This window comes from Gymnogyps californianus, chromosome 1, assembly GCF_018139145.2.
Source record: "Gymnogyps californianus isolate 813 chromosome 1, ASM1813914v2, whole genome shotgun sequence".
Taxonomy (NCBI): Eukaryota; Metazoa; Chordata; class Aves; order Accipitriformes; family Cathartidae; genus Gymnogyps; species Gymnogyps californianus.
In genome coordinates, this window is record NC_059471.1 from 162,669,395 (window position 1) to 162,697,214 (window position 27,820).

The 27,820-nt window shown below is 40.5% G+C and overlaps 1 protein-coding gene across 3 annotated transcripts; it reads right to left on the bottom strand.

Moving 5' to 3' along the window:
- Positions 1–4,984: 4,984 nt before the first annotated feature.
- ST13 (ST13 Hsp70 interacting protein) lies at positions 4,985–27,805 on the bottom strand. Of its 3 annotated transcripts, XM_050907417.1 has the most exons (13): positions 27,683–27,805; positions 22,576–22,633; positions 22,498–22,513; positions 21,238–21,297; positions 21,058–21,128; positions 20,456–20,522; positions 19,799–19,883; positions 17,619–17,729; positions 16,116–16,218; positions 12,698–12,814; positions 11,925–11,989; positions 10,630–10,741; positions 4,985–5,447 (listed from the first exon to the last, which is right to left on the bottom strand). In XM_050907417.1, exons 1-13 carry the CDS (start codon positions 27,790–27,792, stop codon positions 5,319–5,321), a joined length of 1,104 nt encoding a protein of 367 aa, XP_050763374.1. In that variant the 5' UTR covers positions 27,793–27,805; the 3' UTR covers positions 4,985–5,318. The 3 variants fall into 3 exon arrangements, with proteins under 3 accessions (XP_050763374.1, XP_050763383.1, XP_050763366.1); XM_050907426.1 differs by lacking the exon at positions 22,498–22,513 and having other exon boundaries at positions 21,238–21,283; XM_050907409.1 differs by lacking the exon at positions 22,498–22,513 and having other exon boundaries at positions 10,630–10,730; positions 11,926–11,989; positions 21,238–21,307.
- Between the last annotated feature and the right edge of the window lie 15 nt (positions 27,806–27,820).

Below are 27,820 nucleotides of genomic sequence, written 5' to 3' on the forward strand. Positions count from 1 at the left end.
TCACTGATTACAAAATGGCTTCTGAAAATCTATTTTTCTCAAGCACTTTTCCTTATTGTAGGATAACACACAAAAAAGCTAGAGCAAATCTTCTCTTAGAACAGTTGTGTTCATTTTTCCTTATAAACTGATAGCAATAAGCCATTTTTTAGATCGATTTTTTAAAATCTGAAATAAGAAAGCACAGGTGGCACTTCATGCTTTTCTTTTCCAGATGCGAACTAGACACTAGTGGCTGAGCTTCAGCATGAATTTTCTCTAATGAGAGGCAGTGCAGTTAGCAGCAGCTCAGCCATTTCGTTCTCAATGGAATACCTTGGTATTTTTCCATCTAATTCTGATGACCTCCTAATAACTTGTACCTTCAGCCTACTTTAAAAGGTAATTTTATTAAACACTGCACTGGTTGCTACATGACTGCTCTGATTTTCTGCTATGATGCTTTTCTTTCTGAAATGCAAAATGCAAACTCATTTCTAGAAACTCTTACCCTCCAGAGTGAGAACATGAGATTTAGGAAACTAAAGGTTTTAATAATGGAATTCCCTTTACTATTAACTGATTTAGACCTTACCTCCTTGTTATTTACTTTACAGTTGAGTAGTAAGTACCTTGTCTTTCTGAGTACCTTTGTTGTATACACCTTACGCTTACCATCTGACTGCTTCAGCTGCTGTACGTCAGGGAGAAATTCCAATATAAACTGCTACCCCCAATCCTGTAATCTTTCACATTTAATTTCTTTACATGTAATAGCAACTTCTATTCCCTGTAGCCACTGAAATGTTTGTACATTAAAAAAATCCTTGTTTTAGTAAATGTGTGCAACAACAAAGGTGCCAAAGTTTGTTACCCACTTACTTAACAAAATGAGTCATAACGCATTCTGCAAATACATCTATTTATTGACAAGATCTCAAGCTTGTCTGAGACCATCCATCTAGAATATACATTTCAAAAGCGTATTTGTACATCAGACAGGTACAGTAATAACACTTCGTTAGCAAGATTACAAGTTAACATCTTGATTTTTTTAGTCATCAAGATTCAGATTTACAGGAAAGTCCTTGGTATTTATGTTCAGTAGGACCTCCAGTCAGTGGGGGTGAAGGAAGGTTTGTCTCACATAAAGTTCCTGTTTGTGAGGACCACACCAGGAGAGTATGATTTACCCAAGCTCCGATTCACAAGGTGATCAACGACTTGTAGCCCAAAGTCACCTGAATTTTTTTGTTGCTCCTTAGCACAGATCCACCAGCCACCACCTGACCTGCTTCATTTCTTTGTCACATTAAAACTGTTCCTGCTTCCTCTGTATTTGCATTTGCTTATATCACACTACTGACCTCCTATGACTTGTCCTGTAGTACTCAACATAGTGGTCTCTGCATCCAATTGGAACCTGCCATTTTTTACTCCATTTCAGCTCTTTGGTAATCCAGAATTACTTTTCTACAATACTGCCCTCACTCCATCATGAATGAAGGTTGAGGCCCACCTCTGCAAAGCTCTGAATAAGGTTCACGAGACACCTTTCTCTAGACATGAGAAGAAAATACTGCTACCGTTTTCCTAGTGAATCACCCTCCTGCTCGAGGATGCCAATCCACTTCTGTACCAGTACCAGCCACTATCAGACTACCCTGCAGTCAGTGAAAGGAAACAACCCTCTAGCCTCTACCACTATTGCAACAACCCGCTTGCCCTGCAACCCTGAAAGCACTGCAGTATCCCTCAGCCTAGATGCCCTGTGGGATTTCAAAGGGGCTCCAGACACTTCCAGTCAGGAAGATGCCACAATCCACAGGAAGGTACATGCCAAAGCTGACCTGGCTCCTACTCACCCTGTCTAGGTCCACAACCTTCCATCCCTTCAGGTGAAGGATTCTGCTTGGATAGCAGTTGCTACGAGCTCCCGTAACAACATTGTTTGCTCTTACATCTCACAGAGGGATGTACAAGCATATGTGAGAGTGTGGCTTGTATAACCTTTATGCAAAGGCCCTGAAGGTAACAAACAAGAAAAACAAAGTGGCATTTTAAAGACAGATATTTTGAACTACAGATACTACCGCTGGGCACTTGCAACAAGCTGTTTCTACAACATGGTTTTACCTTTCCATGGCTTTTTAACTCATTTATTGACCCATTCTGCCTCTGGCCTATCACTGCTCTGCCCAGACTTGTCTCACCTGCCTTCATCCAACTTTGAGACAGTCTGGCTCCTGCCCATCTGATCGTTGCCTTCCAGCAAAGACAAACCAAGCCACTTCGACAACTAGCTTTTATTCACAGCCCAACACTGAAGCGAGAGAAATTTTCAAAAAAATTCTGGTAAAGGCACCAAGCCTCCTTGCATTCTCCACATTACTATGCAATAGGGCTCACTGTAAAGTAGTACAGTCTGAAAGTGGCATCTGACCCGACATGTATTTTCCCTTGGGGCAGCAACTGAACCACAGAGGACAGCAAGTCACTCAGAGTCTCACACACAAGAACAAGGCGATGACCCTCTGCTACCAGTCACCTGCGGGTATATCATCATACTCTCTGGCAGACTAGGTCATCTCATCTGTGGCACTGGACTGGCCAAACAGCGCAGTACATGACTTGCTTCAACTGGCAGAAATGCACACCTGAACCTGGGTCAGCACCTCTGATGCCACACTGTGCTAGCTGAACCATTCGTACACGCTGGCCGCTTTGAGAGTCAAACGGTCAGCTGAGTTGATTACTGCCACTGTACTTACAAGAACCAGCCCTACTCTGTGCTGCAATGGAAGCAAATAACCTGAAGGAGCTGCCAGTAAATACTGGAGCAAGTACTGAAAATAACAACTTCCTCGTATAGCTACTTAAATCCCACATTTGGAACTTACCATCTTTGCTCATCTCCTGTGCAGTTAACTTTCTGCACTTGCCCTTCTGTTCAAACTGGTTTAGCTGCTTAGATGTCCACACGCCAACTTGGAGAACTGAGATGAGGTCCAGACATCTCGATTAACTTACTGGGCAACACTAAAAACAACCCCACACCAAGGGAGTCAAGGGATGTGCATTCCCAAAGAACAAGAATTCAGCTAGCCTGCTAATGCTAACACCATAATTAGGGAGAATGTTTTTCTTGAGTCAATCAGCTTTCAATAGAGGCAACTGATGTGTAAGCAAGCAGGCAGGACACAGGTATGACCATTTCTACTAGGTAGGGGTAACTTCCTACTTCTGACTAGTCACGGGTAGACAGACACAAACAGCTCAGATGGAGTAACAGGAAACTGTAGGGAATAAATCTATATTCGAGATACTCTAATTCATGCACAGCACATATGAAGAAGTAGAGTTTCAGCCTACGCTGAGGGGTGACGTACTTCAAGTATCTCTTATTGGGAACAAGAGATCAAGAGTATGACCAAAAGCCAGGCACACAGCAACACTCAATCATAACTTGAGTTCATTTGGTCAGGAAGACAAGCCCTTAAGCATTTAGTTCCAATTTAAACCACAAGTTATATATACAGTTTAATTAAAGCACTTCCACATTTAGTTTAAGCAAAATAGGTTTTATCAGAAAGTTACACAAACCCAAAAAGCTTTATTTTTCAAAACCATACTTTATTTTTAAAGGCTAAGTATTCAGAACTATATTTCTTAAGCAAAAAGATTCACATTTCATTCTGCAGGATCATTAGTATGAGAAAAAGCATTTGGGGATTTATTTTTTGCAACTGTTGTTGAGTTCCTACACCAATCCAGATTTATTTAAAAATGGTAACATCAGTTATGGCTTAAGATACAGAATTACAAAAGAGCAACACAAATGTTGAGACTCAAGTGGTGAACAGGTAACTATGGTCATTTTTCCACAGAAAGATCATGTTTTAGCTAAGACAAACAGAAGCAACAACTGTCTTTATTGGTAGACAAATCAACTGAACATCATCAGCACAGACACTGCTTCAAGGATACCCATGCTGTTAATCCACAAGTGTTAGAAGAATGGTCTGTCTGCTCCAATTACCTCACCTTTTCCTCCATATCACAAGCCTCAATAACATGGAAGTATGAAACCACGACAACAGCTTTTTGGTTTTGGGGTTTTTTTGTGTTTTTTTTGTTGTTTTGTTGTTTTTTGGGGTTTTTTTTGTTGGGGTTTTTTTTAAAGAAAAGGATACAAGAAAAGATGGAAGACTACAGTATGCAGTGAAGGAAGAGTCATCACCTCTAAAGAGACAGCAGGACTTTGGCCACAAAATTTTAATCAGTAAGCATGTAAGGACCCAAACCGACTCAGAACCCAGAGCTGCAATTTTGTTGGGTATTCTCCCCTTCACTGATTTATAACTCTGCATTTACGTGTTCTGGATGGCTTGCATTCAGTGGGACAGAGGTAGTGATGGGAACAAGATTCCTTCCCTAAAGTTTCCAAATAGATGAAACCTGGTAAGCATGGCCCCAAGGAAGGGCGAGTGCAACCAGCGGAGGACCTGCCAACTGGGAAAGGACAAGAGCACAAGCACAGACAGTAAGCTGCTCTCCCATACCCAGACTGATAAATAAAATGTTACGTAAAGGTGCTGGGCAAGAACTGAGCAAGTAAAAAAACCTCTGTGGCCTCTGCAATACGTACTTCATGCCAGGTTGTGCAAAGGATAGGACTGTACCTTTGCTGCACAGTTGTGGTGATCAAAATATTACATTATTTGCAGTACTGCCAGAAGTTCCAGTGTGTAACTAGCTAACATGGTTATACTGATAATTTTAATAGCTATATAAAGTCAGTCACCCATTTAAAAAAAAAAAAAAAAAAAAAAAAGGACTTGTATTTGCAGACAATTCCTTTATCCAGTTAATTCTTCAGACTTATCCTACCTTTGCTATTTGTGACTAGGCCAACTTTTCTGTCCTAAGGGGATTAAGACAGACTTCAACTGTTGAAGTTCCTTCCTCTTTGCTCACTGAGAGTAATTAAAAAAAAGTCCAAAACAACACAACAACAGGTTTTTATCTTACACTCCTGGACTATTACAATTTCTTACAGGAGCGTTCATTCAAAGGAAACTGTCCGTAATACTTATAACAAAAGGCTGCAACTCTTGGACAAGGAGGGATGGTTGAAACTAGGTCATCTGAATATAATTTGCGTGCTATAAACCAATCATTGAATAAAGTCAACGCTTGGGGCTAGAGAGCAGTTCTCCTTAGAACACCCCGTTTCTCTTCTTAAGAAGATCAGAGGTACAATGGTTTGTTTTATTGCAACACTGGTTAGCCAAATCCAATCCTTCCCCTTCAGATATGATTTTTAAGAACCAGGGATTTTATGGTTTACTGCCAAATTTGGCAGACAATTTACTGATGAGATTCATGACCTTGGGATTGTTCTGGTACTTGGACATATTTGCTGGGTTCTGGGCAACATCTTGGAACGCAACCATAACTTCTGGATCCTGCAGGACAAAAAGCAAAAAATTAGGGCATTTATAAAACAAGTCTACAAAAGTTAGTGGTTATGTGGTTCCAACACGAATCTAGTCTTGCTCAGCTTTTAACGTGACAAGACTAGATTAGAGTTTTGGGCAAGAGGTCTCTAAAGAGAACCCAATGATATAGTGCATGTTGTTAATGCTGCAACAGTAAACACCAGAGTCATTACCGAACTTGTTACAGCAATAGCTCAACGTATGAGAAGGGGGATAAGGTAAGAGTTCTTTTTATCCAAAACAGGAGCCATCAAACACAGCCACATCTACTGGATTTTTTCTATTCAGGCATCTTCAAATGCATTTTGAAGGAGGCAGGAGCTCTGTGTGTGTACCATGCATGATAGGATAACACTCCTCTGAGCAATAGCTGCTACTCATCCCTTTCAACCCTTTTCCTTCCAGCAGCAGAAACTTTAATCTGCTGGACTGTGAGCAGATGACGTGGCAATGTTTGGCTTTTAAAAACGCATCTAATCCTCAGTCATTCTGCACCTCCTCCGAGAAATCACACTTGGAAGAGAACCTTGTTATCTCTCATCACACTACTGTGTTGCAGTTGAGAAATACATTCACATATACATTAAAGTCAGTGGTCAAAAAAATAACAACTTCATCTTCTCTTCTTTAAATCTGTGCCCTAAATAAATCTGTATAGACTGATTTTACATCTCAGCCTGGAAAAATGTTTCCATTATAAGCAACCTCTGCAAAGATTCAAGTTTTCTTTAATTCAGCTAAAGTGCAAGCAGTTTATTATGTCCAATACAAATAATCTGCATTAGCTGTTATTTCATCTGCTGTTCTTTTTAGCATATTTAAGTAATTTCACTGAAAGATACAATCCTCCCTAAACTTCTAAGCACATTGTTACCGCAAACATATTCTTTGGAAACCATCAAAAACCAACTGGTGTCCTCAGAGCTGTCTGTGCTACAATAACACCATCCTGTATCTATTCTAGCATCAGTCACAGACAAAAGCTGTTTAACAAGTCTGTTCCAAAATTGCATTTGGTAGGTGTGGACTCCGCTGAAATCACCCACATGGTTCAGTCATGTTTTATACATGTTGGGAACCAAGAGTCAAGTCTTATCGTTTGTTAGAAGTATTTACAAGTGTTTTGTGTCCCTCACAAAAGGGAATCTGCAAAGTTATGAAACATAGGATGCTGAAGTTCAGAAAACGGACACTAGATATATTTTCTCCACTTTACAGGATCCCTATGCAAAGAAAAAAAGACAACTTTCACAACCTCAAACTTCTTGAATTTCCAATTTCAAAATAGGGCATATGACTACAAAGATCGTGTCATGTTGTTAAATCTGTGTTTTCACCTGTATGTGAATCCGGAACAAAAAGCTGAGTAAGTTTAGTCACTGGTTTGTGTCAAAGCACACCGAAATGACTGTAAATATCCAATTTGATGCTACGTGTTTTATGGTCCTATAAATTCACAGCAAGTAAATTATTCTGTACTTGTGCAACTCCCTGGAAGCCCTCAACTTTAGACTGTGTTTATAAAAATGTTTAACACATCCAAGGTTTCACATTGATGAGCAATATTATCCGAAAAAAGTTTAAGACTGAGGATATCAACATTTCTATAGGGAAATATTTAGTACATAAGGTGGAATGGGAACCATTGTATAAATGGTATTAGTGAAACATTCAGTTTTCCAATGCTCTAGTCTTTAGTTGCAGGATGAAAATACTTCTAAGGAAGAAGTTACCACTATTCTTTTTTCCAACTTACACATTTTGGTGGAAGTCTGGGTCTATCATATGACTACATGTCAAATAAGGAATCCATACGTTCATCTTACACATCACTCCTTTTGAAAAGAACTTGAATTTGACCCATGACAGCTCTTCAAAGCACAAATGTCGTATGTCCAGAGAAAGCACTTGCACATGTGTGTTGGGTTTGTGTGGCCGGGTTTTCGTAGTGGGGGAGGGGCTACAGGGGTGGCTCCTGTGAGAAGCTGCTAAAAGCTTCCCTGGCTCCAACTCGGACCCGCTGCTGGCCAAGGCCGAGCCCATCAGCAAGGGTGGTAGCGCCTCTGGGATAGCATATTTAAGAAGGGGAAAAGATTGCTAAAGGAGAAGAGGAGCTGCAGCGAGGAGATGAGTGGGATGTGAGAGAAACAACCATGCAGACACCGAGGTCAGTGAAGAAGGAGAGGGAGGAGGTGCGCCGGAGCAGAGATTCCCCTGCAGCCCATGGAGGTTCACGGTGGAGCAGAGATTCCCCTGCAGCCGTGGAGGACCCCAAGCCAGAGCAGGTGGCTGGGCCTGGAGAAGGCTGTGACCCTGTGGGAGAGCCCACGCTGGAGCAGTTTGTGGAGGACTGCAGCCTGTGGAAAGGACTTGCCTTGGAGAAGCTCGTGGAGGGCTGACCCCCGTGGGAAGGGACTACACGCTGGAGCAGGGCAAGAGCGTGAGGAGTCCTCCCCCCGAGGAGGAAGGAGCAGCAAAAACAACGTGTGATGAACTGACCCAAACCCCCATTCCAGCCCCCTGCACTGCTGGGGGGAGAGGGTAGAGGAATCGAGAGCAAAACTGAGCCCGGGAAGAAGGGAGGGGTGGGGGGAAGGTGTGTTTTTAAGATACGGTTCTATTTCTCATGATCCTACTCTGATTTGATTGGTATCAAATTAAATTGATTTCTCCCCCCCCCCCCCCCAAGTCGAGTCTGTTTTGCCTGTGACCATAATTGGTGAGTGATCCCTCCCTGTCCTTGTCTTGACTCAGGAGCCTTTCATTGTATTTTCTCCTCCCCACCCCGGGCGGGGGGGGAAGGAAGGAGTGAGCAAGCAGCTGCGTGGTGCTTTGTTGCTGGCTGGGCCTAAACCAGGACAACATGCAAGATAGGAAGTACTACAGAACCCTCCAGACAGCCAAAATAGTAAAATAAGAGAAACACACAAAGATTTCAGCCAGTTCTTCTGGAGACTAAAAAGCTTAGGGGCAAATGAGCTAAAATAACATGCATTAGAAGTCATTGCAAAAGGTAACAACTACTACTGTTAAGAATCTACAAAAAGAAATGCAACAGCAGTTTTGCCACTTTGAGTCTTTTGTGTGTAAAACACTAGTATCAGCCGCAACTCAAAAAAAAAAAAAAAAAAGAAAGAGAAAAGGAAATATTCTGAAGACAATAAATCTTCAGGTAATGGAACCTGAAATCTTCATCAAGAAAGTTTTTATACTAGTTTGCAGAGATTCTTATCTTTATGCCAATGATGAGCAATAACTTCTATAAATACATCTACAGGCAGCCATATCTGGTTCTTTGGTTGCTTCTACAGATGACAAGCTGAAGTTGACAGCGTAACCGGTTTAATCTAGCTCATGTTCAGGCACACACAGTTGTAAGGCTTATCGAGATGTTAACAGACTCAGGCATATTTCAATGTTAGCGCATGGAGAATAGTCTCAAAGATGATGAGACGATAGTCACTAAGTTTAAAGAGACTGAGAAGATCTTTACTCTCAGAATACTCCAGTTTCAGCAATAACTCCTCACTGTGAAAAGCCTCTACATACTGTCAGTTAAAATAGTATCTTAAGATCAGCAATTTTGGAGAGACTTGTGTGATACAGTATCTTCAGACTTTTTTGTAACACCTCAGATAACCTACGTAATAGCTGCCAGCTACCATTATCCATCAACATATTCCATAGCTGCACTGAGCAGAAGCCAAGCAGTAGAAACTACCGTCTTTTAAGACTAGCGCTTACACTGCCAATTCAGAGAGGACCAGAACATAGTCAGTTGGACATTTTAGGAAAAGGCGGCAGCGCAGACATAGATGAAATGCTGAATAAATCATATCTAGATGTAAAGTTTGTACAAAGAGGTCAGCAAGAAACTCAAGGCTTTGCTGACAGGTTCTACATGTTAAAGCCTGCCTCCGTTATCAGAAAACACCATCAACACACATTCTTGCAACAAGAGTCCTACAATATGTTGGGGTATATATAATCAGCATGCAATGGAGTCTTCTTAAAGGCATGTGGCAAGCGCTTAATATTTAGCTGCACCTCAAAGCTCTATTTTCAGCAACTCTAATTTCAAACTCCTGTACTACAGCATAAGTTAGCCAGGTAATGAACACAACTACAAGTCATGGGCTTTTTTTGGATGGTTTGCATGCAAGTCAACATTGCTGACTGTCGCAGCCTAAGTAAAGGTGCGTTTCCAAACACCAGCAACCATTAAGGTAACCCATAAACTTTTGCAGGGAAAGTGATGCCTTTTTTGTGATTTCAGGGCATACCAAATAAGGGTCCCTTGTAATGCTTTTATTTAGATGGGGATCATAGCTGTTCAATGAGCTGAGAACAACACACAATTCTAGTTTAACCACAGCAATCCAGAAAAAGTAACACGACACTTTTATACTTGATCATATTAGTACGCAAATATCACTATATAGCTCAGATTTTTCCTAGCCCACCTGCCCCTAAAACTGATGTTGTCAGGTATGTTCTATTTAATCTGCTGGAATACTTTTCTTGTGTAAAAGTAGTCATGACATTGAGCAATTAATTAATTGAGCAATTAATCAAGCCCACTGGGGAAGTAAGCTTTCTGAATATGAATTTAGAAAATGCCAGATGCAGAACTATTCCGAAACTACTCTGCCTCTGGCAAAAACCAAATACTTAATCCCCTAAGAGAAAGGCAATTCTCACCTCAATATTATTGTAATACGTTGTTTTGCAACAATATTAACAATCATTTTTTGTTTGTGTGTAATTATCTTGCCGCAATGTGTGTGCATTCAAAAAAGGAGCAAGTGAATTATACCGTGTGGAAAATAATGATTCAAGAGACTCAAAAGAGATTAAGAACTCTATATAGAACATAGTTTTGCCTATCATAGGCGGGGGTGGTGGGGGTGGGGGGGGGGGTGGGAGATCAGGGCGGGGAGCATCTCTAATTAAGCCCCCATCAGTTTGAAAAATAGCTAAGTGATTCCAGACAGTCTGGTGCCACACACACAAGGAGAGATTGTCACAACAGAAATAAGCAAGCATCCCATTGCTGTCCAGAAGGTCACATCTTTCTTCCTTCCCTTAGTTGACAGTCACTGTTCTTCCCTTGTTCGAACATTTAGCTTTGATTTTAACAAATACTCACCTGCATGGCCGCAAGGACTTCTGGATCACTGAGAATCTCGTTGAGACCTGGCATACCTGCCATTCCTGGCATACCTCCAGGCATAGCCCCAGGAAACCCACCTGAAAACCCAAGACAAGACGACTTCATGAAGAAAAACATTTAATTCATCTACACAGGAGGCTCACTGAGAGAGACCAAGACATACTTCCTTTGCCACACCTCTAAAGCCATGTCTTCCATAAGGCTACAGCTGGTCCACTGAATGGAAAGCAGGGTCTTCACTTTCTCATTCTGTGAAGGCCTACATCTTATTTCATCCGTGTTTTTAACCTGATTGAATAGATGGCTTGTAATGAGCATCAGGTTCTAGCACCTTGTACACAGACGCAGTTATTTTTCTGGGTAACTTAAATCAGGTAGGTCTCAAGCCCAGGAAGATAAAGAGTTTGAATGCCTGGAGTGGACAATTCAGGGCAAAAGCAGATCAGTAGTAGTATGTCCCAGGCACATTCCATGTTTGGTGGGAACTTTAGGTTTGAAAAAATTGTACCACCAAAGAAAAAAAAAAAAATCCCTGAAGCAAAATGCTTGAGGTTCTGTTTTTGAATCCTTAATCAGCAGCTACCCCAGCTGTGCTGAGCAGGGTAGATACAGTCTCTGTTTGGTTCCCCTGACAACCTGATCCCACTGGAGCATGCACACAGTCTACCTCAACTACATCTCAATCTTCAAGAGCATCAGTACTTACTCTTGTTTCTCCCCAATTTATCGTACCCAAAAATAACATGGAAAGCCTGATTTTCATGGAACTGTTCAAGGACAGCTTTTCTATAAGGTAAACTGCACTACCTCCTTTGAGAAACTATTCTGTTCAACAATAGGTTGCAACCAGCATAGATTTCCCTAATATTCAACCCAAATTTTCAACTTTAAAACTACTGTTCTTAAGCAGAATGGGTCCAAGGCACCCTGGGTAATTTAGAAAACATTTTTATACTAGCTTTTCAGCACATATTATTAAGCAAATACCGCACCTTTGTTTTCTCAGACCTAAATCCTTTCATTCTGTTATCCATCATTATTGACTTCTGTCTTCCCTCTTCTTGCTACCCAGCATCAATCCTCTTTAAGAGAAAGAATCCCATCTCTCTTCTCACTAGTGCTCAAAGAGGTATTTGTAGCCAAGTTCTAAACTTCATAAAATACTTTTCTCTCTGTCTGGAGAACAAATGCTATAAAAACTGTGGTTATAATACTCCACATGGAAACAACAGTCAACTCTACCTCAAGCATTGGTGCTTAAAAATAAAATACCTGGGAAGCCACCTGGGAAACCACCAAACTGAGCTCCTCCTGCCTGTCGTCTTGCTTCTTCCTCCTGCAAATGAAAGCACATCATTCCACACAAAGCAATGGAAATGCAGCCTGTTTTCTACTCCTTAACTGGTTTTAGGAGAAAAAAAAAATAGCTGAGACTGTTTCAGGCAGGTAGGCTATCACAATAAACAAAGCACTTCACTATGTACAAAACCACTGACAAGAAATGGTGATGTCTACTCTTACCGCAGTATGTTTTTACAGATAAGTTATGCAGAGTATGTTTTTACTGAATATGAACTGTATGATTTGTTTTAGCTCCTCAACTTACATTTTTAGAACTAACTCCCACCCCCAACATATTAAAATATATCAGTAAAGCATGAAGAAAAAGCAAGCAAACTGTGTCAGGAAGTGAGGAAGAGAAGAAGTATTATCCTGAACTTAAACCCCCCCACTTCGGGAGACATAAGTACTTTAAGTGAAAACTACTCTGGTACAGTACAGTCATACAATAACTGACTTCTTGAAATACAGGATTAGTAGAGACTCCAGAGCCTGTTTTTGTCATAAGCAATAAAAGCAGATGCAGTACAATGCCCTCTTCTCCAGATTTCATTATTGGTCAAGTAACCAAGACAGAAATCAACTCCCTAAAATTTAATTCTAAGACTTAAAATGAAAGTAATTCTTCTCTGCAATTCATTTTAACCAAAATAACTATGACACTCTCCAAATTATTAAGAAATATTAAAACCTAAGTATTCACCCTTTGTGCTCTCTCATGCTCCTCCCGTGCCTTCTTCACCCTTTCCATTCTTTCCTTGATTTCCTTTTCTTCACGCTTCCGCTCATATTTTCGGCGATGTTCTGCAATTTTCTGAGCCTGTTACAATAGAACACCAAGATTTCATATACATTTCTAGCATACCACACCATGTATTTCAATCCAAAATACATGTAAGCGTAACCATCTGCTTTTACCAGTTCTTAAAAAACAAGATCTGACTTCACATCCATGCTGTTTTAGGAGCCATTTGCTACTTCCTCTCTATGGCGATCAGTTATTCATGTCTATTCAGCCCTAACTGGGTTCACCAGAACATGCACTCTAGTATACTTTTTTGCTATAGAGCTCTGGGACTTGCACCATAGTTAGAACTTAAACATGTTATCATTCCATGTCCCTTCATGCTGAAATATTAATTTCTCCGGGGCTAAAACCAGCAACTGCCCCAGAAAAGGGAATTTTCACTGGCACAACAACAGGAAGTATAATTCCCCCTGCACACACACACTTTTTAGATAGTGTTACTGCTGTTCCAGATGCCTTTGCAGCATATACAGCTACACATAAGCAGACCAAAGAATTCCTGAACCAAACCAAGAAAGGGCTGGTGGGAAGAAAGTTTACTTGCTGTTACCAGCTTTTTCTCAAGTCTATCAAATCTACAGCCTCAGCAGAAGAGAGTAGTTAGCAATGAACTCCCCAAGGCTCCTCACTCAGGGCTCATTATAACTATAGAACACTAACTGTAGCACTGCTTCCCTGAAACCAGAATGTATCCTTACATAGCATTGCAAAAAATGGTTCATGATTTCACAAATTGTGTATGATGCTTACCCTGTAACACTCCTGTAACTAAAACCATAGCAAAATAAAGGTTTGAGAACAGAGATACTAACTACTACTACAGTGGATACTCTTCTATTCTTTCAGAATACTCTTTAAACCAAGAAATTATTTTATAAGTAGCGAAGTTTCGATACCACTTATTTTAGCTAGGAGATCGTCATTCCATACCACATCATTCTTGAAGTATATCTGCCAGAGAAAGCACACTGCAGGCAGCAGGACTGACTGATATTGAATGCAGTATGTGTTATCAGAACCTGACATTACAGCCATTCAATAGTTCATTAAGAGAGAGGTAGGTGTTTTGGATTTTTTTTAATGAAACAAAGAGTTTTCAAATGTTTTATTTTCATTGTTTCTAAGTATTTCTTAAAATGAACCAAGCATTTTTAGAATTTGACTCAGACTTGCAGCTGCAAGTGCTACAAACTAAAAAGTGCTAGGAAAGCTAGAAGTGAATAAATTAGGTGAAAATATTATCTTCACTTATTAAAGACAAAAAAAATCACCCACCATACATTTTTCCTTGAGCTACATACACAAATTCCCATACAGTTGGCAACTACACATCAATGTATCACAGACATACTCTGCTGTTCCTGTGCATGGGCAGATTAACTGGGAAATAAAAGGTTCCCCCTCAGCCAAGCATTAAGTATACCTCTTATAAAAAAGGTTGAGACCTAAGACCTAATTACATTTACCACAGATCAATCGTCTCCAACACAGAAGACTAATAGGTTGCAAGATGGTTTCCATTGTTGTTTTGCTGGAGACAAGTGTCTTCTACAAAGACATGGTAGGAAAACTGAAAGCTGTTGTTGGACACAGGAATGTTTATGCATGTGGTGGGTTAAGCTTGGCTGGCTGCCAGATGCTCACTAAGCTGCTCTCTCACTCCCCCTCCTCAACAGGACAGGGAGAGAAAATAAGATGGAGAAGTTCCTGGCTTGAGACAAAGACAGGGAGATCACTCATCCACTACCATCATGGGGAAAACAGACTCAACATGGGGAAGGTCAATGTTGCCAATTAAAAACAGAGTACGATGATGAGAAACAAAGACAAAACTAAAACCACTTTCCCCCTATTCCTCTTCTTCCCAAAGCTCAACTTCACTCTTTTGTTCCCCACTCTTCCATCTCCTCCCCCAACCCTAAACGGTGCAGGGGGATGGGGGCTGTGGTCAGTTCACAACACTGCACCTCTGCAAGGTGCACCCCCCCGCCCGCAAGATACAGTCCTTCACAAACTGCTCCAACGTGGGTCCTTCCCACAGGCTGCAGTTCTTTAAGAACTGCTCCAGCATGGGTCCTCCCCACAGGGTATGGTCCTTAAGCAACAGCCTGTTCCAGCATGGGTCCCCCATGGGCTGCAGCTCCTGTCAACTTCTGCGTAGGCTCCTTTCCACAGGCCGCAGTTTCTGCCAGGAGCCTGCTCCAGTGTGGACTCTCCATATGCTGCAGCTTCCTCCAGGGCACATCCACTTGCTCTGGCATGGGGTCCTCCATGGGCTGTAGGATGGATATCTGCTCCACTGTGGACCTCCATGGGCTCAAGGGGGGCAACCTGCTTAACCACAGTCTTCTCCATGGGCTGCAGAAGAATCTCTGCTCCCGGGCCTGGCACACCTCCTCCCCTTCCTTCTTCACTGATCTTGGTGTCTGCAGGGTTGCTTCTCTCATACTTTTTTCTTTACTCCCCTCTCTCTCTGAGCTGTTGCGCTGCCTTTTTTAACCCTTTCTTAAATACGTTATCACAGAAGCACCACCAACGTTGCTGACTGGCTCAGCTTTGGCCAGCGGTGGGTCTGTTTTGGAGCCAGCTGGAACTGGCTCCGTCTGACACAGGGGCAGCCTCATGTCTCTTCTTACAAGAGGCCAGCCCTGCAGTCTCCACATCCCCCCAACCTTGCCATGTAAACCCAATACAATGCAACAGCTGCAATCTGTGGTCTGTCAACCACTTTAAAGGAATATGCAAAACAGATGAAAAAGAAAGCCTGCTATCAACAGTCTTACATTTGTTACAGAAAAGTTCTTCCTTAGAAGAATGCTGGGGTCAACCACTTGAGAAAAGCTGAAAACCAGTCTTACAGAGATTACGCTGCCCTCGTGGGGCAGACTAATGAAAGTACAAATCACAGCAAAGAATGCTTCCTTTGTAAAACGTGTTTAGGATGAAGGCTTGATCAATTCAGAAACATCTTGAAAAAAATCCATTATCAGTGTTCTCTTGCTCTTCTGAATGTTTTTAGTCTAGATTCTAAAATGCCTGGCAAACTTCAACTGCTTCAGATTCTTCTGTTAAAATTTAGAAAGGAACCTATTATTTAATAGTTCAGTTACATGCCTAGCCCCAGAGACTCAATTTCTCTACATGCAGCCATAAACAGCTGTGATTGAAGACAGAAGTATTTATAAACTCAGTATGAAGTGTCAGATGACATATGAATACATTCCCACAAGACAATGCATATTGTAAGAATCTGAAGGCAGCAATGTCACTCAAACAAATAGAGGAGGGACCTCCATTACGCCTCCCCACTTACTCTTGGTTGCACCTCCTTCAGCATGGCACTAGCATCTTCATCATAATCCAGTTTACAAGCTAATGCAAGATCATGAGCAGCCTCCTCCCAGTGACCCAGAAGTCTGGAATTCAGAAGACACCAACATTCAGAAGGAAAAAGCAAACTGAACTCTTATAGTTCTTCAAAATATTTACAACCATGTGGCATTCAGTATTTTTACGGGCAGCTATATGGACTTATAGAAGTTCAAAGTTTAATAATCACGGTGTTTTCTGTAACCTGCACACTACGATGCCATAAGAGGATACTTGCTTGCTCCATACCCTTACAATAACTTTTGCTTGAAGTAACAATGAGGAAAACACCCCCTCAACCAGCGAGTGTCATTGTTTGCTATAAACAAGAAGGGTGTAACAGGGAGAAGGTACCCTACCAAAACACACGAAGCACACTAACAAAAATACTCTGCACCACTAGGCACATGTTCACTGTAAAACTACACATTCAGTGTTCTGTACAAGTCTGCACCACTACTACCTCAAGCTTAAGTGGACCCTCTTTACTCAGTACTCAAACATCCTAGCTAACTGGATGCACCATGTCTTAGCTGAAGAGGTCATACATGCTACTGTGCGCACTTCTTAACTATTCATTTATACAAACTCTTGATAATGAAAAATTTGAGCAAATGGTGGTATTCCTAAATGGTCAAAGCAATTCTGCTTACAGACAGACGTGTTAATCCAAACTATGCTCCAGTCTTCTCACTCTTAGGCTTCATGCTGTTTATTGAAACTGTAGACATTAACAAACTACTTTCTGAACACTGTTTAAAATGCCTTTTTTTGGCAAATTCTATTAGCATTTACTCCTTCCACTTTTATACACACTGTAAGAAGTGTCACCTTATTTTTTTTTGGCTAATTTATTGTAATTTAAAAAAAAGTTTAACTATAGTTGTGGGGGGATGCACGCTGGCCTAATGCCATTTTAAATAATTACACTGTTTGCTTAATACCACTCTTCAATTGCAACAAATGGCTCCCTTAATAACTAGGCAGTTTAATTTACTATGTCAAAGTGCTCTACGATCTAATGGAGTAAGGGCAGCAGAGAAATGTTTAAGAATTATAGGTTAGTAAATAGAGACTGAACTAAGTGAAAACAAAAGACCTCCAAACAAATAAAACCCACAGTCCTAGAACTCATAATCTTTAGCAAATTATTAGAAAATGCTATTCAGAAAAGCAGTAAGCCATTAGAAGATAGGTTAAAAAAAAAAAAAAAAAGAGAAAAAAAGACAGTGCCAGAAGGACTACTCGTAAATTGCCATCAATAAACCACCATCATCCTTTCTTTCCTGTAAGCTATACACTCAGCACAATGGTTTCTTGGCTCATGGCTACTGCTCTCAGGTACAAGACAGACAGTTCAGAGACACAGAGAAGGAGAGAATGCATAAACAAAACTGTTCCCCCCAAGTAAGTAAAGACAATATCAAGTACAGGTGCAGTTCATTACCTATGCGCCTTCCCTCTCCATTTGTAGGTCTGTGCAGAGTCAGGATTAATCTTGATGGCTCTGTCACAATCTCTAATGGCAGCATTTGGCTTCTGTAGTTTCACAAAAACACTGTGGGAACAAGAACATTATTGTACATATTGAAATACCAAGTTACTAACTTAAGCTGGAAATAATTTTGGATGACTAACAGGCAAGCTAGTGAGATAATACATTTGAAGAGCTGAGTTCAAGAAGATTTCGTAGTGATAATGAAGTCACTGAAATTTATTTTCACCCCCCTGCCATTGTAGGTGAATCAGCAAAAGCATTCACTGTTCAGACTCAAGCCTTGCCAGCAAGAATAACTTTAGTGCACAAGGAAAGGATACATAAATGCAAAGGACAGGTCAATTCCATGGTGTTTGGAGTCTATAGCCAATGGCAACTAGCAACTTGAACAAAACAACAATAATATTATGTATGCCATATTACATAGTCTTTAAAACAGACAAAGAAAGCACGAGTTATCATACAGGCTACAAAGATCAATGGCTAGAATCATCAGGAACTACAAAAGGAGATAGGAGATGAGTCATCAAAATTAAGAGGCAAAACAAAACACAAACCCAGAAAGTAGCCCCAATCCCTTGTCAACGTTAAGTAAAGTAACTGCAAATTTTACAAAACAGAAGCATATCAGATTAACTAGTAGGGCAATACTTTAGGAGGTTCAGGCATTTCAAACTAAAAATCTCTGAAGGAAACACTAAAAAACATTCCGGAATTGACAAAAGTATTTGATATTCAAGATACTCCAAGTCAGAACTTCTGCCCTTTTACATCTACTTGAAAACAATTTATCAGCAATTAGAGTGCCTGTAAGTAACTTCATCATTAAGGCCTGTTACAAAGCATGCACAAAGTCACACATTCTCTTCTAGAAACAAACAGGCAGACAATGTGTCAGGAAACTGTCTCAAAGCTACACCTCACCAATGTCAGACATTCCAATGCTGCTGGCTGCACAAAACCCCTAGTCTCCCAAACACACAAACCCTCCAGAACCAAAACCCAAGTCCACCAGAGAGGTAGATTACTCACAGCACTTGATCAGCACTGCTGTTACACTGCAGGTTTTACAATATCCTAATACATTGTTTGCTTATTTCTAAAATAGACCAAATTGAGGTAACTTTTAAACTTCTCCTAACACTCTTATTTTTCATTGCTAATCCCAGTCCTGAGAAGGTAAGGCACTATAAGGGGTTTTAAAATACTACAATAATGGCAGCAACAACAGTGTATTAAGGTACACAAGTGGTGTTACAAGCACAAACTTTGATATGGAAAGGAAAAAAACAGCAAGGCATGTACCAGTTAAGATGTACTAGTGGAACAGTTAAAGGACACTAATTAATCACATGAAAGTCATCAAAAGTTGAAAATTTCTTTGAATTATACCTTGCTATGGAAAAGATCCACTAAACTATAAAATCATCCACAGTTAGTGGCTTTTTTGTGTAAAAGGAGAAAAAAAACCACACGTGTGGGAACTTCTGCCTCTGCAATCCATACTTGCCCAACCTTCCTCAAGAATTAGGAAGATAAATATGTTTGTGCGTTATGAAGTTAGGGCTACCACACACCAAATCTGACAAATGTTCCCAATGCATTATCTGCAGTCTGGTAGATGTAATTAGCAGAAAGGTGGGTATTGAATGGGTTGAGAAATAGGTGTGTCCTGTTCAAACGCAGGACTGTTGAACGGAAACAAGTCTACTTCACAGTGAACAAATTCATTTAGCAGGTACAACAGGGAGAGAATTCACATGATCCACAATTAACTTTGCATCTAAACAGGACATGATTTCAATTATCATCTTAATCCCACAATAAACTTCAGATTTTACAAGTGTTTGTTATCCAGCATTATTCTAACTCAACATACCAAAAGCCATATTACCACAATGCATTTCAGAACATCATTCTGTTACTTACTCTATTATCAAGATTCTTTATATGGCTGCTTCAGCAAATCTGGTTAATCACATATAAGAGAAAATGCATGAAGTGTACTTTTCTCTTTCCCTCATGTGGTTTAAGTTTACACAGATCCTCAAGTTGCCATTATATTTAGGTTCCTTAAGGAAAAAAACAGAACAGGCAGAAACATAAATCACTAGTTTATAATGACTCACCTTGCCCTTTTGGCGTACAAGATGGCCAAACAAGGATTCAGCTTGATAGCATCTGTGAACAGGTCGACAGCCTTCTGAAGTTCACCTAAATATGAGTACCAGTAAAGTTTCAATCATTACGCAATGAAGTTACATCCAAATTGCCAAACCTGTCTTACAGGGTGTTACGTCCCTAGGCACTTCTTAAATGGAACATTATCAAAGGAAAATCAATTTCTCCCTCTTGCTATGTTACTGAAGTACAAACTCCAAAATTAACACTGGAGGGGAGGAGAGACTTTTCCAAGTTAAATTTGTACATTTAACTTTGTACGCAATCAAACAGGAAGTCACCTCTTTATTACACAGCTTTTCACTGCATTAAGACAAACCACTAGAGACACTAATCATAATATGTAGGGAAGTACTATAATGATCAATTTGGAATTAAGATGCTGCAGTACCTCATTCCCCCCTGCACTGCCCAAAACTATAGCTACATTGGGAAGACAGTACTTAAAGAAGCTTTCATGTTCTAGATAGTTTTGGGTATCCAACAGGAAGCAGGTTTTCTCCTCCTTGAAAGCATTCAAAATGGTCCAAGATATTTACTTCCTTTTTTTAAAAAGAGAACCAAACCCAATGTCCTTGAATATGTACCAGAAAACAATTTATCACCTTCACTTAGAGCATTTATCGCTTCAATCTTCTTCTCATTAGCTTGATCCATCATCTCTTCAGTTACCTAAGAAAATAAAGAAAATTAAAAACAAACACAAAACCCAAAAGCTGTAGAGTCCAGGCCAGAATTACCATGCTAAGACAGCGCCAAAGAAGGGAGCTCCAGTTTTCCGATTCCAGGATCTTCTTTTTAATTGGCATTGAAATCATAGTTGAAAACAAAACAAAACCAAACCAGACCAACTTTGCTTTCAGCTTGGAGACATTAGCCACCATTTTTAGCTAGAAAATGCTCAAAAGTTAAGTTGAATAATGGCAGATTTCTACATATCTAGTTTTCACGGATGCTTTGATAAATTTTTTTGATGTTTTCTGACCTGATTTTCCTCACTGAACTTTTTGATGGACTCTAACCTTGTGTAAGAAAAGACTGTGGTTTTAAGCCAGTAAGTTTTCTATTTAGAAGAAAAATAGCCAAAGCAACAGCTGGCTACCTAGCTAATACAGTACTCATCCCCCCTCAGCTGCTATCCTTGACTAAACTCGACACGTCTCCCTATCTTTCCTACTGCCACAGACATTGAAAATATTGTGCTTACCTCCACACTTTCATCTCCCATTTCTTGAGGGTCATCATTGTCTGGTTCAATCACTCCCTCATTGTCAATTTCTAGGGGAAAAACAAAAAGCAAGATTAAGCTCCATCTAGAAACAGAGAGAGGATTTCCAGAATGATGTTCAAATTGCTGAAATGTGATAAAGTAATCTATTTTCCACACCTAAGTCGCTCTCTTCACTTTCTGGTTCAGGTGATTTAACTGGCTCCTCCGGCTGTTCCTCTGCTTTGCCCTGAAAGAGAGATGTATTTGTAAGCATATATTATTTCTGACTGATACGCTATTCCCACTCTAATAAATAACAATGCATCAGAAAATCCAAAATTAATCTTCAAAGCATTAGATTGTTCTACAGCTAAACTGTTTTATTTTTAAGATACAAATCTCCTTCTTCCTCCTCTCAGATTAAGTTTATCATGTGTGCAAATAATTCAGAGCCCAAGTTTTGACTCATGAACTTCTATTATTGGTAACACCTGTCCTTCAAATTGTGTAATTCAATAATCAAAACCAAGTAATCCAGATAATACCCAATTCAGAACCAGTTCTGCAATGATTACTAACCAACCCTTCCAATCTTCCTGCTTCCCTCACACATTCTCTGGATCAAAAATTCTCTCAACCTAATACTATTAAGCTAAGGTCCTTTAGCAGTGAACAATAAGCTGGTGTCAATGATTAAAATATTGTTTCCATTTGCCAAGGTCAGAGATCTTTGCCACTTATACATACTTAGAATGTTTTTTCAAACGTTTTCCTATCACCTTCTAACTACATTACTAATTTCCTCGGAATCCCATAACTTAGCACATCCTGCTTTATCACAGACATAAGCTGCTTGTCTTCATATTCAGTGTCATGACTATACTCACTACATACACACAATCCCTCCATACAGTTCTAATTAGCCAGTAATTCCAGCATCCACTGTCTTGTTAAATCCAAAAAAAGAATTCTTCTTTTCCCAAAAGAATTTCAAGCTTGGGAAAATTCTGCTATAAATATCTACAAGCCAAATTTATTATCTCCCTTAAAACAAATGAACAAAAACCAATGAAAAACTCTCCCACAATATTGCCTTAAAAAGTTGATAGTTCAACTGTTCACTTCATTACCTATCATGCTTACCAATATGTCTTCTCAGGCAAAGATTATAATTTAATCCACTAATGACTACAGAAGAGGTGTATAAATAGACAGAACATAAAAAAAGAAATCAAGACTTTGTTTGGCATTTGCATTGCACAGAACATCAGGCATTCAGGATTAGGGAAATGGAGCATGATAACACTTGAAATAAACGAGGAAGCCATCTGTAACAAGTCATCTACAACATGCAACGGGCAGGCTTCAGACTGAACTGTCACACTCACTCATCCTAGCACATTCACCCACCCCATCTGAGTGAAAACTGACAGCAACTTTTTCCCTTCTCCTGCTCAGTAATTTTTGCTGAGAGTCCAAATGTTAGTCTTCAATGATAAATTCTTCATATCTCACCTTACTTGTCTCCTCTGTGGAGGCACTGGCTGGAGCAGGCGGTATTGTGCCTCCCATACTTTTCAGCAAAATAGAGAAGAGAAAAAACAAAACAGTAAGATTATCAAAATAGTGACAATGTATTTTATCAATTCAAATCCTGCTGATAATCTCAGCTTTTTGTTGTGACACAAAACATGATGATCCAATTAACTGTAAAACCAGCAAATAAAAAGCACACATCCATCATGCTTTTCTCAGTGTAACATAACACACACTGTGTCTGTTGGCTCTTTCACCTAGAACTCCACTGTGACTTGTACTCATGCACATTACACATCACCCACCCACCCTTTCTCACAAGGAAAAGCTGCCTCCTTGACTCAAATGGATCTTCTCCTTAAAATGTAACTGATGTTTTAAGTCAAAACTAAGTATTATTATTACAGATATTACTAAAATTAGAATTATTTTTGGAACAGACGTCAAACAAGTTAAGAGAACTGTAGTGGCCTAAAATGCTTATGCAATTAAAAAATTGCTGCCTAGAAAAAAATTTCATTCTCTTATGTATTGCAATATTCATGCCTTTCCTTAGCTACAAGTTAAGGAGCATTCTCTGTATAGACAGCATTCTTTCAATATAGAATAAACTTCTATATCATACCAACTTTGGTTAGCAGCCAGAAATAAGCATAGGCTGAATTTTCCAGCTGTTTCATATAACATCTAATCATACCTAACAGCAAGCTGCCACAAGGACTACCGTTCCCATCCATCCTCTGCCCCGCATTCCCATCTACTGATAGTTTTCAATTGCTCTGGCCATACACACTCCAAAGAGAAAAAACCATGTCTATCAACTCAACAGGCTTGACCAACTCCTTGGGGCCCCACACCACTGGTTAGACATGATGCAGGGGAGAGGAGAAGGAAGTGGGCAAACAGGAGTGGGCAGGAGGAACTGGAAGGGTGCAGGACTATCTGCTTTCAGGAATTAGTGCGACATAAAACTATATCCTAAAGATGAGATCCTACAGCTTCTTAAGTCAGACTGCTGCAGTCTCGTTCTCCCCTCTTTCCTCCCTCCCGTCACCAGTACATCTCACAATCAGGCCCCAAACTGGCTGAAAACAAACCTGGATGGGGCAGGACAGGATGGGGACAGGGATGAATTAGGCAAGAGAGGGTGGGAGAGGGAAGAGGAGGTGGCAGGATTGACAGGTCCTGGCACAAGGCCCTGCAGCAAAAGGCAACCAAACAGCACTACACTACCCCCAGTTTACAAGGATAAACTGTCAAGAAAAAATACCACAAGTTACAAAAACTGGCATATTCTGAAGCTATCGCAAAAATCTAGATGTGTCCCTGGAATGTTGACACTACTTAATCTAAGTTATACTGCAAGGACTAAACAACTGCAGTCTGATAAATCGTTAGACAGCTAGGCAAAAAACACAGTACATGCAGTAACTGTCCCTCCTAAATTTTTACCCTCATAGGCTGACAACAGGGCACATAATTCTCTACCAGTCTGTAAAAATCAAAGAGTTTTCTCTAGGACTATAGGGACTGTCTAGGGAAGCCTTGGAAATTCTCTTCTTCTGCACAAAAGAAACTACAAATTCTGAAGCATTTTAGTAATGCTAATATCCAGGGTAACACAATGCTCACAAGTTACGATCCATCTAATGCTTGTTGGCAACACTTTTTTTTTTTTTTTTTAACAGTAAGACTCTTTCAAAACCTGGCTTACTGGAAAAAGACTGAGAACCTTCTAACTCAAAAAGGTCAATAACATTCCCAGCTTCCAATCATGTATTTAAGAACAGCTCAAGCTAAAAAAACTGCAGGAATCAAATGCTTGAGCAATTCCAAATCATCGCTCTCAAGATCAGCTGGTTTTAAGCCTGACACCTTGAATCATCTCAAGGCTGAAACAACTTGGTCAGTCTCCTCTGCTCTCTTCACATCCCCCCGAAAACTATCCAAGCTTAGAACAGTCTATGAGATATGTTTAACTAATATATATGCATGTTTTATAACATGCTATTTCATGAACTGCCAAGGCTAAACAGTTTCACTCCTAGTCCTTGAAAATGTTTTTACTATCCAGTTATCCTCTATTTAAACTACAGTTACAATCCCAGAACAATTCGAAAGCAAGTTACTCTAAAATCGCTTAAACCAGTATTTGATTACAATGATTAAATGCACAGCAAGGATATATGCAAAGTTTGCAATGTATTTAACCTCAACGGTATACAGATATATGAGATGCTTTTGTAGGAAAAGGCAGGTACTGAGCTGTATAAATAGCGTCGTGTCCCCCCCCCCCCAAAAAAAAGGATTTTAAATTAAACTTTTGTGCTAAAACAGAGTTATGCAATTCCAGTAACAACTCTTGGGAGCTGTCAGGACTCCATTGCAACAATTACTCCATACTTCCACTCATCACAGTGCTGACAAGTGCTGCTTTTATGACTGTTGGAAGAACCGCAACTGTTATTTCTGCATCCACTTTCATCACTGACAGCAAAATTATCTTTAGAGAGAAACTGGATTACCATTAATTCAAAAGGGTCAAAATCTATTTGAACAAAACAACAACAACAAAAAGGCAAAAAGCCCTGTTCATCATAGGCATTCTGTGCTTTACTTTTAAGGACTGCTATTGTTTCAAAAACCTGCAATTGAGCAAAGAAACATGTTCCCTTTAATGACTCATTTCACTCCAATTCAAGTCAAAATATTTGTATTTTTATACAATTACGAAAAAGCAGGCATGACTAAAAGGGATGTCAAAACACTTTCCAAACATAATCATACACTAGTGTATGCTTTCTATACAGAGAGCATCTATATAGAAATTAAATACAACAGCTAGACAGAATAAAGGTTAGAAGATAACAAGTGCATGAAAACAGATAAGACTTAACATTTCTGATGCAATATTAACAGCTAGTCAGAAATAAAGAATCCAATTCTGGCTTACAAGCAGTTAGCATCGTTTAAGTTAGAATCATTAGCTTTAAGGGAAAAAAAAAATCAAATAAATCATCAGAATTTTAGCTGAAAAATTTAATGATGGATTTCAGTATCATTTAGTCATTATTCTGTAATCACTCACAACATTACGTCGGTGACTAAACCTATGTCTTTCAGACTAATACAGGTAAGCCTGATCAAGTTTATTTCCACCTGAAGCCAGGCCATGCTAAGTTTCAAGCAGTTTCCAAAGAATGACAAGACCCTATAAATGCACTTAATAGTCCTACTGCAAACAGCACTATTATGGAAAGGCAGAAGGGAACCCACCAGACTTCCAGACAGTTTGACATGAAAAGAAATTTGGCTACCACTCCAAATATCCAAGTGTATAACTTACCCAAATATTTAGCTCAAATATGTGAAGAAAACCAGAAGACTTAAGAGAGCTACAGGAGGTTCTACTTTGAAATATTTTTTAACTTCTGAGATAAAGATATCCAGTGAAGATTTTACATGGAAAAAACATTCCACAGTTCAAAAGCTAATTTTTATACTTATAATACAAGCACCCTTCTATTAACCAAACACAAACTCTAAAAATTAATCTGGAAGTTAGAGCCCTCCCCGTTAACATGGAGAAAGTTAGAAATCAGATGATCACCTTTCCCTTCCCTAACGCTTTCTTTGGCCAAAAGAAGTCAGTGTTCTTCCTCTCCCTCCCAAAATACTCTGTTCACACCTTCAGAATTAAGCAACAGAAAAATGGAAGTAACCTAGGGTGAGGCACTGAAGTCTTTTACACAGTAGCAAAAGGAACTAAAGACCTGCAATAGGGTAAAATAGATATGCATCTCCTTCCTAGGCATACGTGCAGCTACTATCAGTACTGCAAAACCAAGTGAAGTTAACTAGGAGTGGTTTTACAACCATGCTAATATTCACATGCATAAAAAAGTTTAAACATCACTGTAAAAAAACCCAAATAGTTCATTGTAGCCATTTGCATTACACGACACACTGTGAAGTGCCAGTATTTACTCATATATATGCACACAAAGCCCCACTACTTTTTCAACTAATCACAAGTACTATACAGCAGAAAGTACAGTTAAAATACTTTCAGATTAAAATTTAAAGCAAATTTTCTAAAACAAATCCCAGTTTGTCATTAGATAAAAATCTTTTAACTTCCCCTTTCATAAAATATGAATCTGCAAGGACTTTCCTCACTTCTCAGAGTTCTTTAGAGTAGCGAGGGCTATAGCTATGAAAGCCAAGCAGAGGTACCCTAGCTAAATACAGGGGTTCTGTGGGTTCTCTGCCAGCAGCAAAGGACCTCAGCCCTTCCAACCTAGTGCTTCTGGGTGCTCAGGGTGGAATCCAAGGATGTTTTTATATTGAGAAGCATCTGCTATGACAGGCCACACGTGCACAGACTACGTGCAGCGTAAATAGCAGACGTTTGAAGTGCCTCACAGGGGAGCAAGACTTCAACTACGTGAAACATGAAACTTCAAGGGGCAAAACACATTTTGGCCAGGAACCGTTCCGCGTGTTAAACTGTCAGGTATTTTATGCTTTTGGGTACCAGGATGTAAATCAACGCCACTCGCCTCCCCACAAACTCGGCTCCTTTTGAGACAGGCTAGCCAACTCTGCTGCATAATGCGAGAATTAGCTCGGTAAGTATTACTCTGGGGCTTTCCAGCCTGGAAAGCTGAGCCACTGAGATAGCCGAGGGGCAGGCTTTTGCAACGGGAATAGCCAGAGTTTAAAAAAAAACCACAAAACAAAAAATAACAAGTCTTTTTAACGCTCAAGTTGTAACCCCGGCGGCGGGAAGGGAAGGGAGGGAAGGTGGCAGCGCACCGGAGCCGCTCCCCGGCGAAGACCGCCAAACAGGACCGGGCTGGACCCGCAACGGCGACAGTCAGTGTATCCCCGTCCCCCCTCACCCCCCTTCCCGGCCACGCGGCAGGGCCGCGCGCCGACACGTGCCACCCCCCCGCCCTTCCCCCTCCCCCGCTGGCGAGACACGCCCCCCTCCCCCCACCGCGTCCCGCGCGAGACCACCCCTCCCCCCCACCCCCGCCTCCCCTCAACGGCCACCTCAACGGCGGCGCGGCCCGTGACCGACCTCTCCACCCACTCGCGGAGAAAAGCCAGCTCCTCCGTGTGCAGCAGGCCCGGGTTCTGCTTGCAGAGCCTGACGAAGGCCCGCAGCTCGCTCAGCTTGCGCGAGTCCATGGCGAGGAGGCGGCGGCAGCAGCCAAGG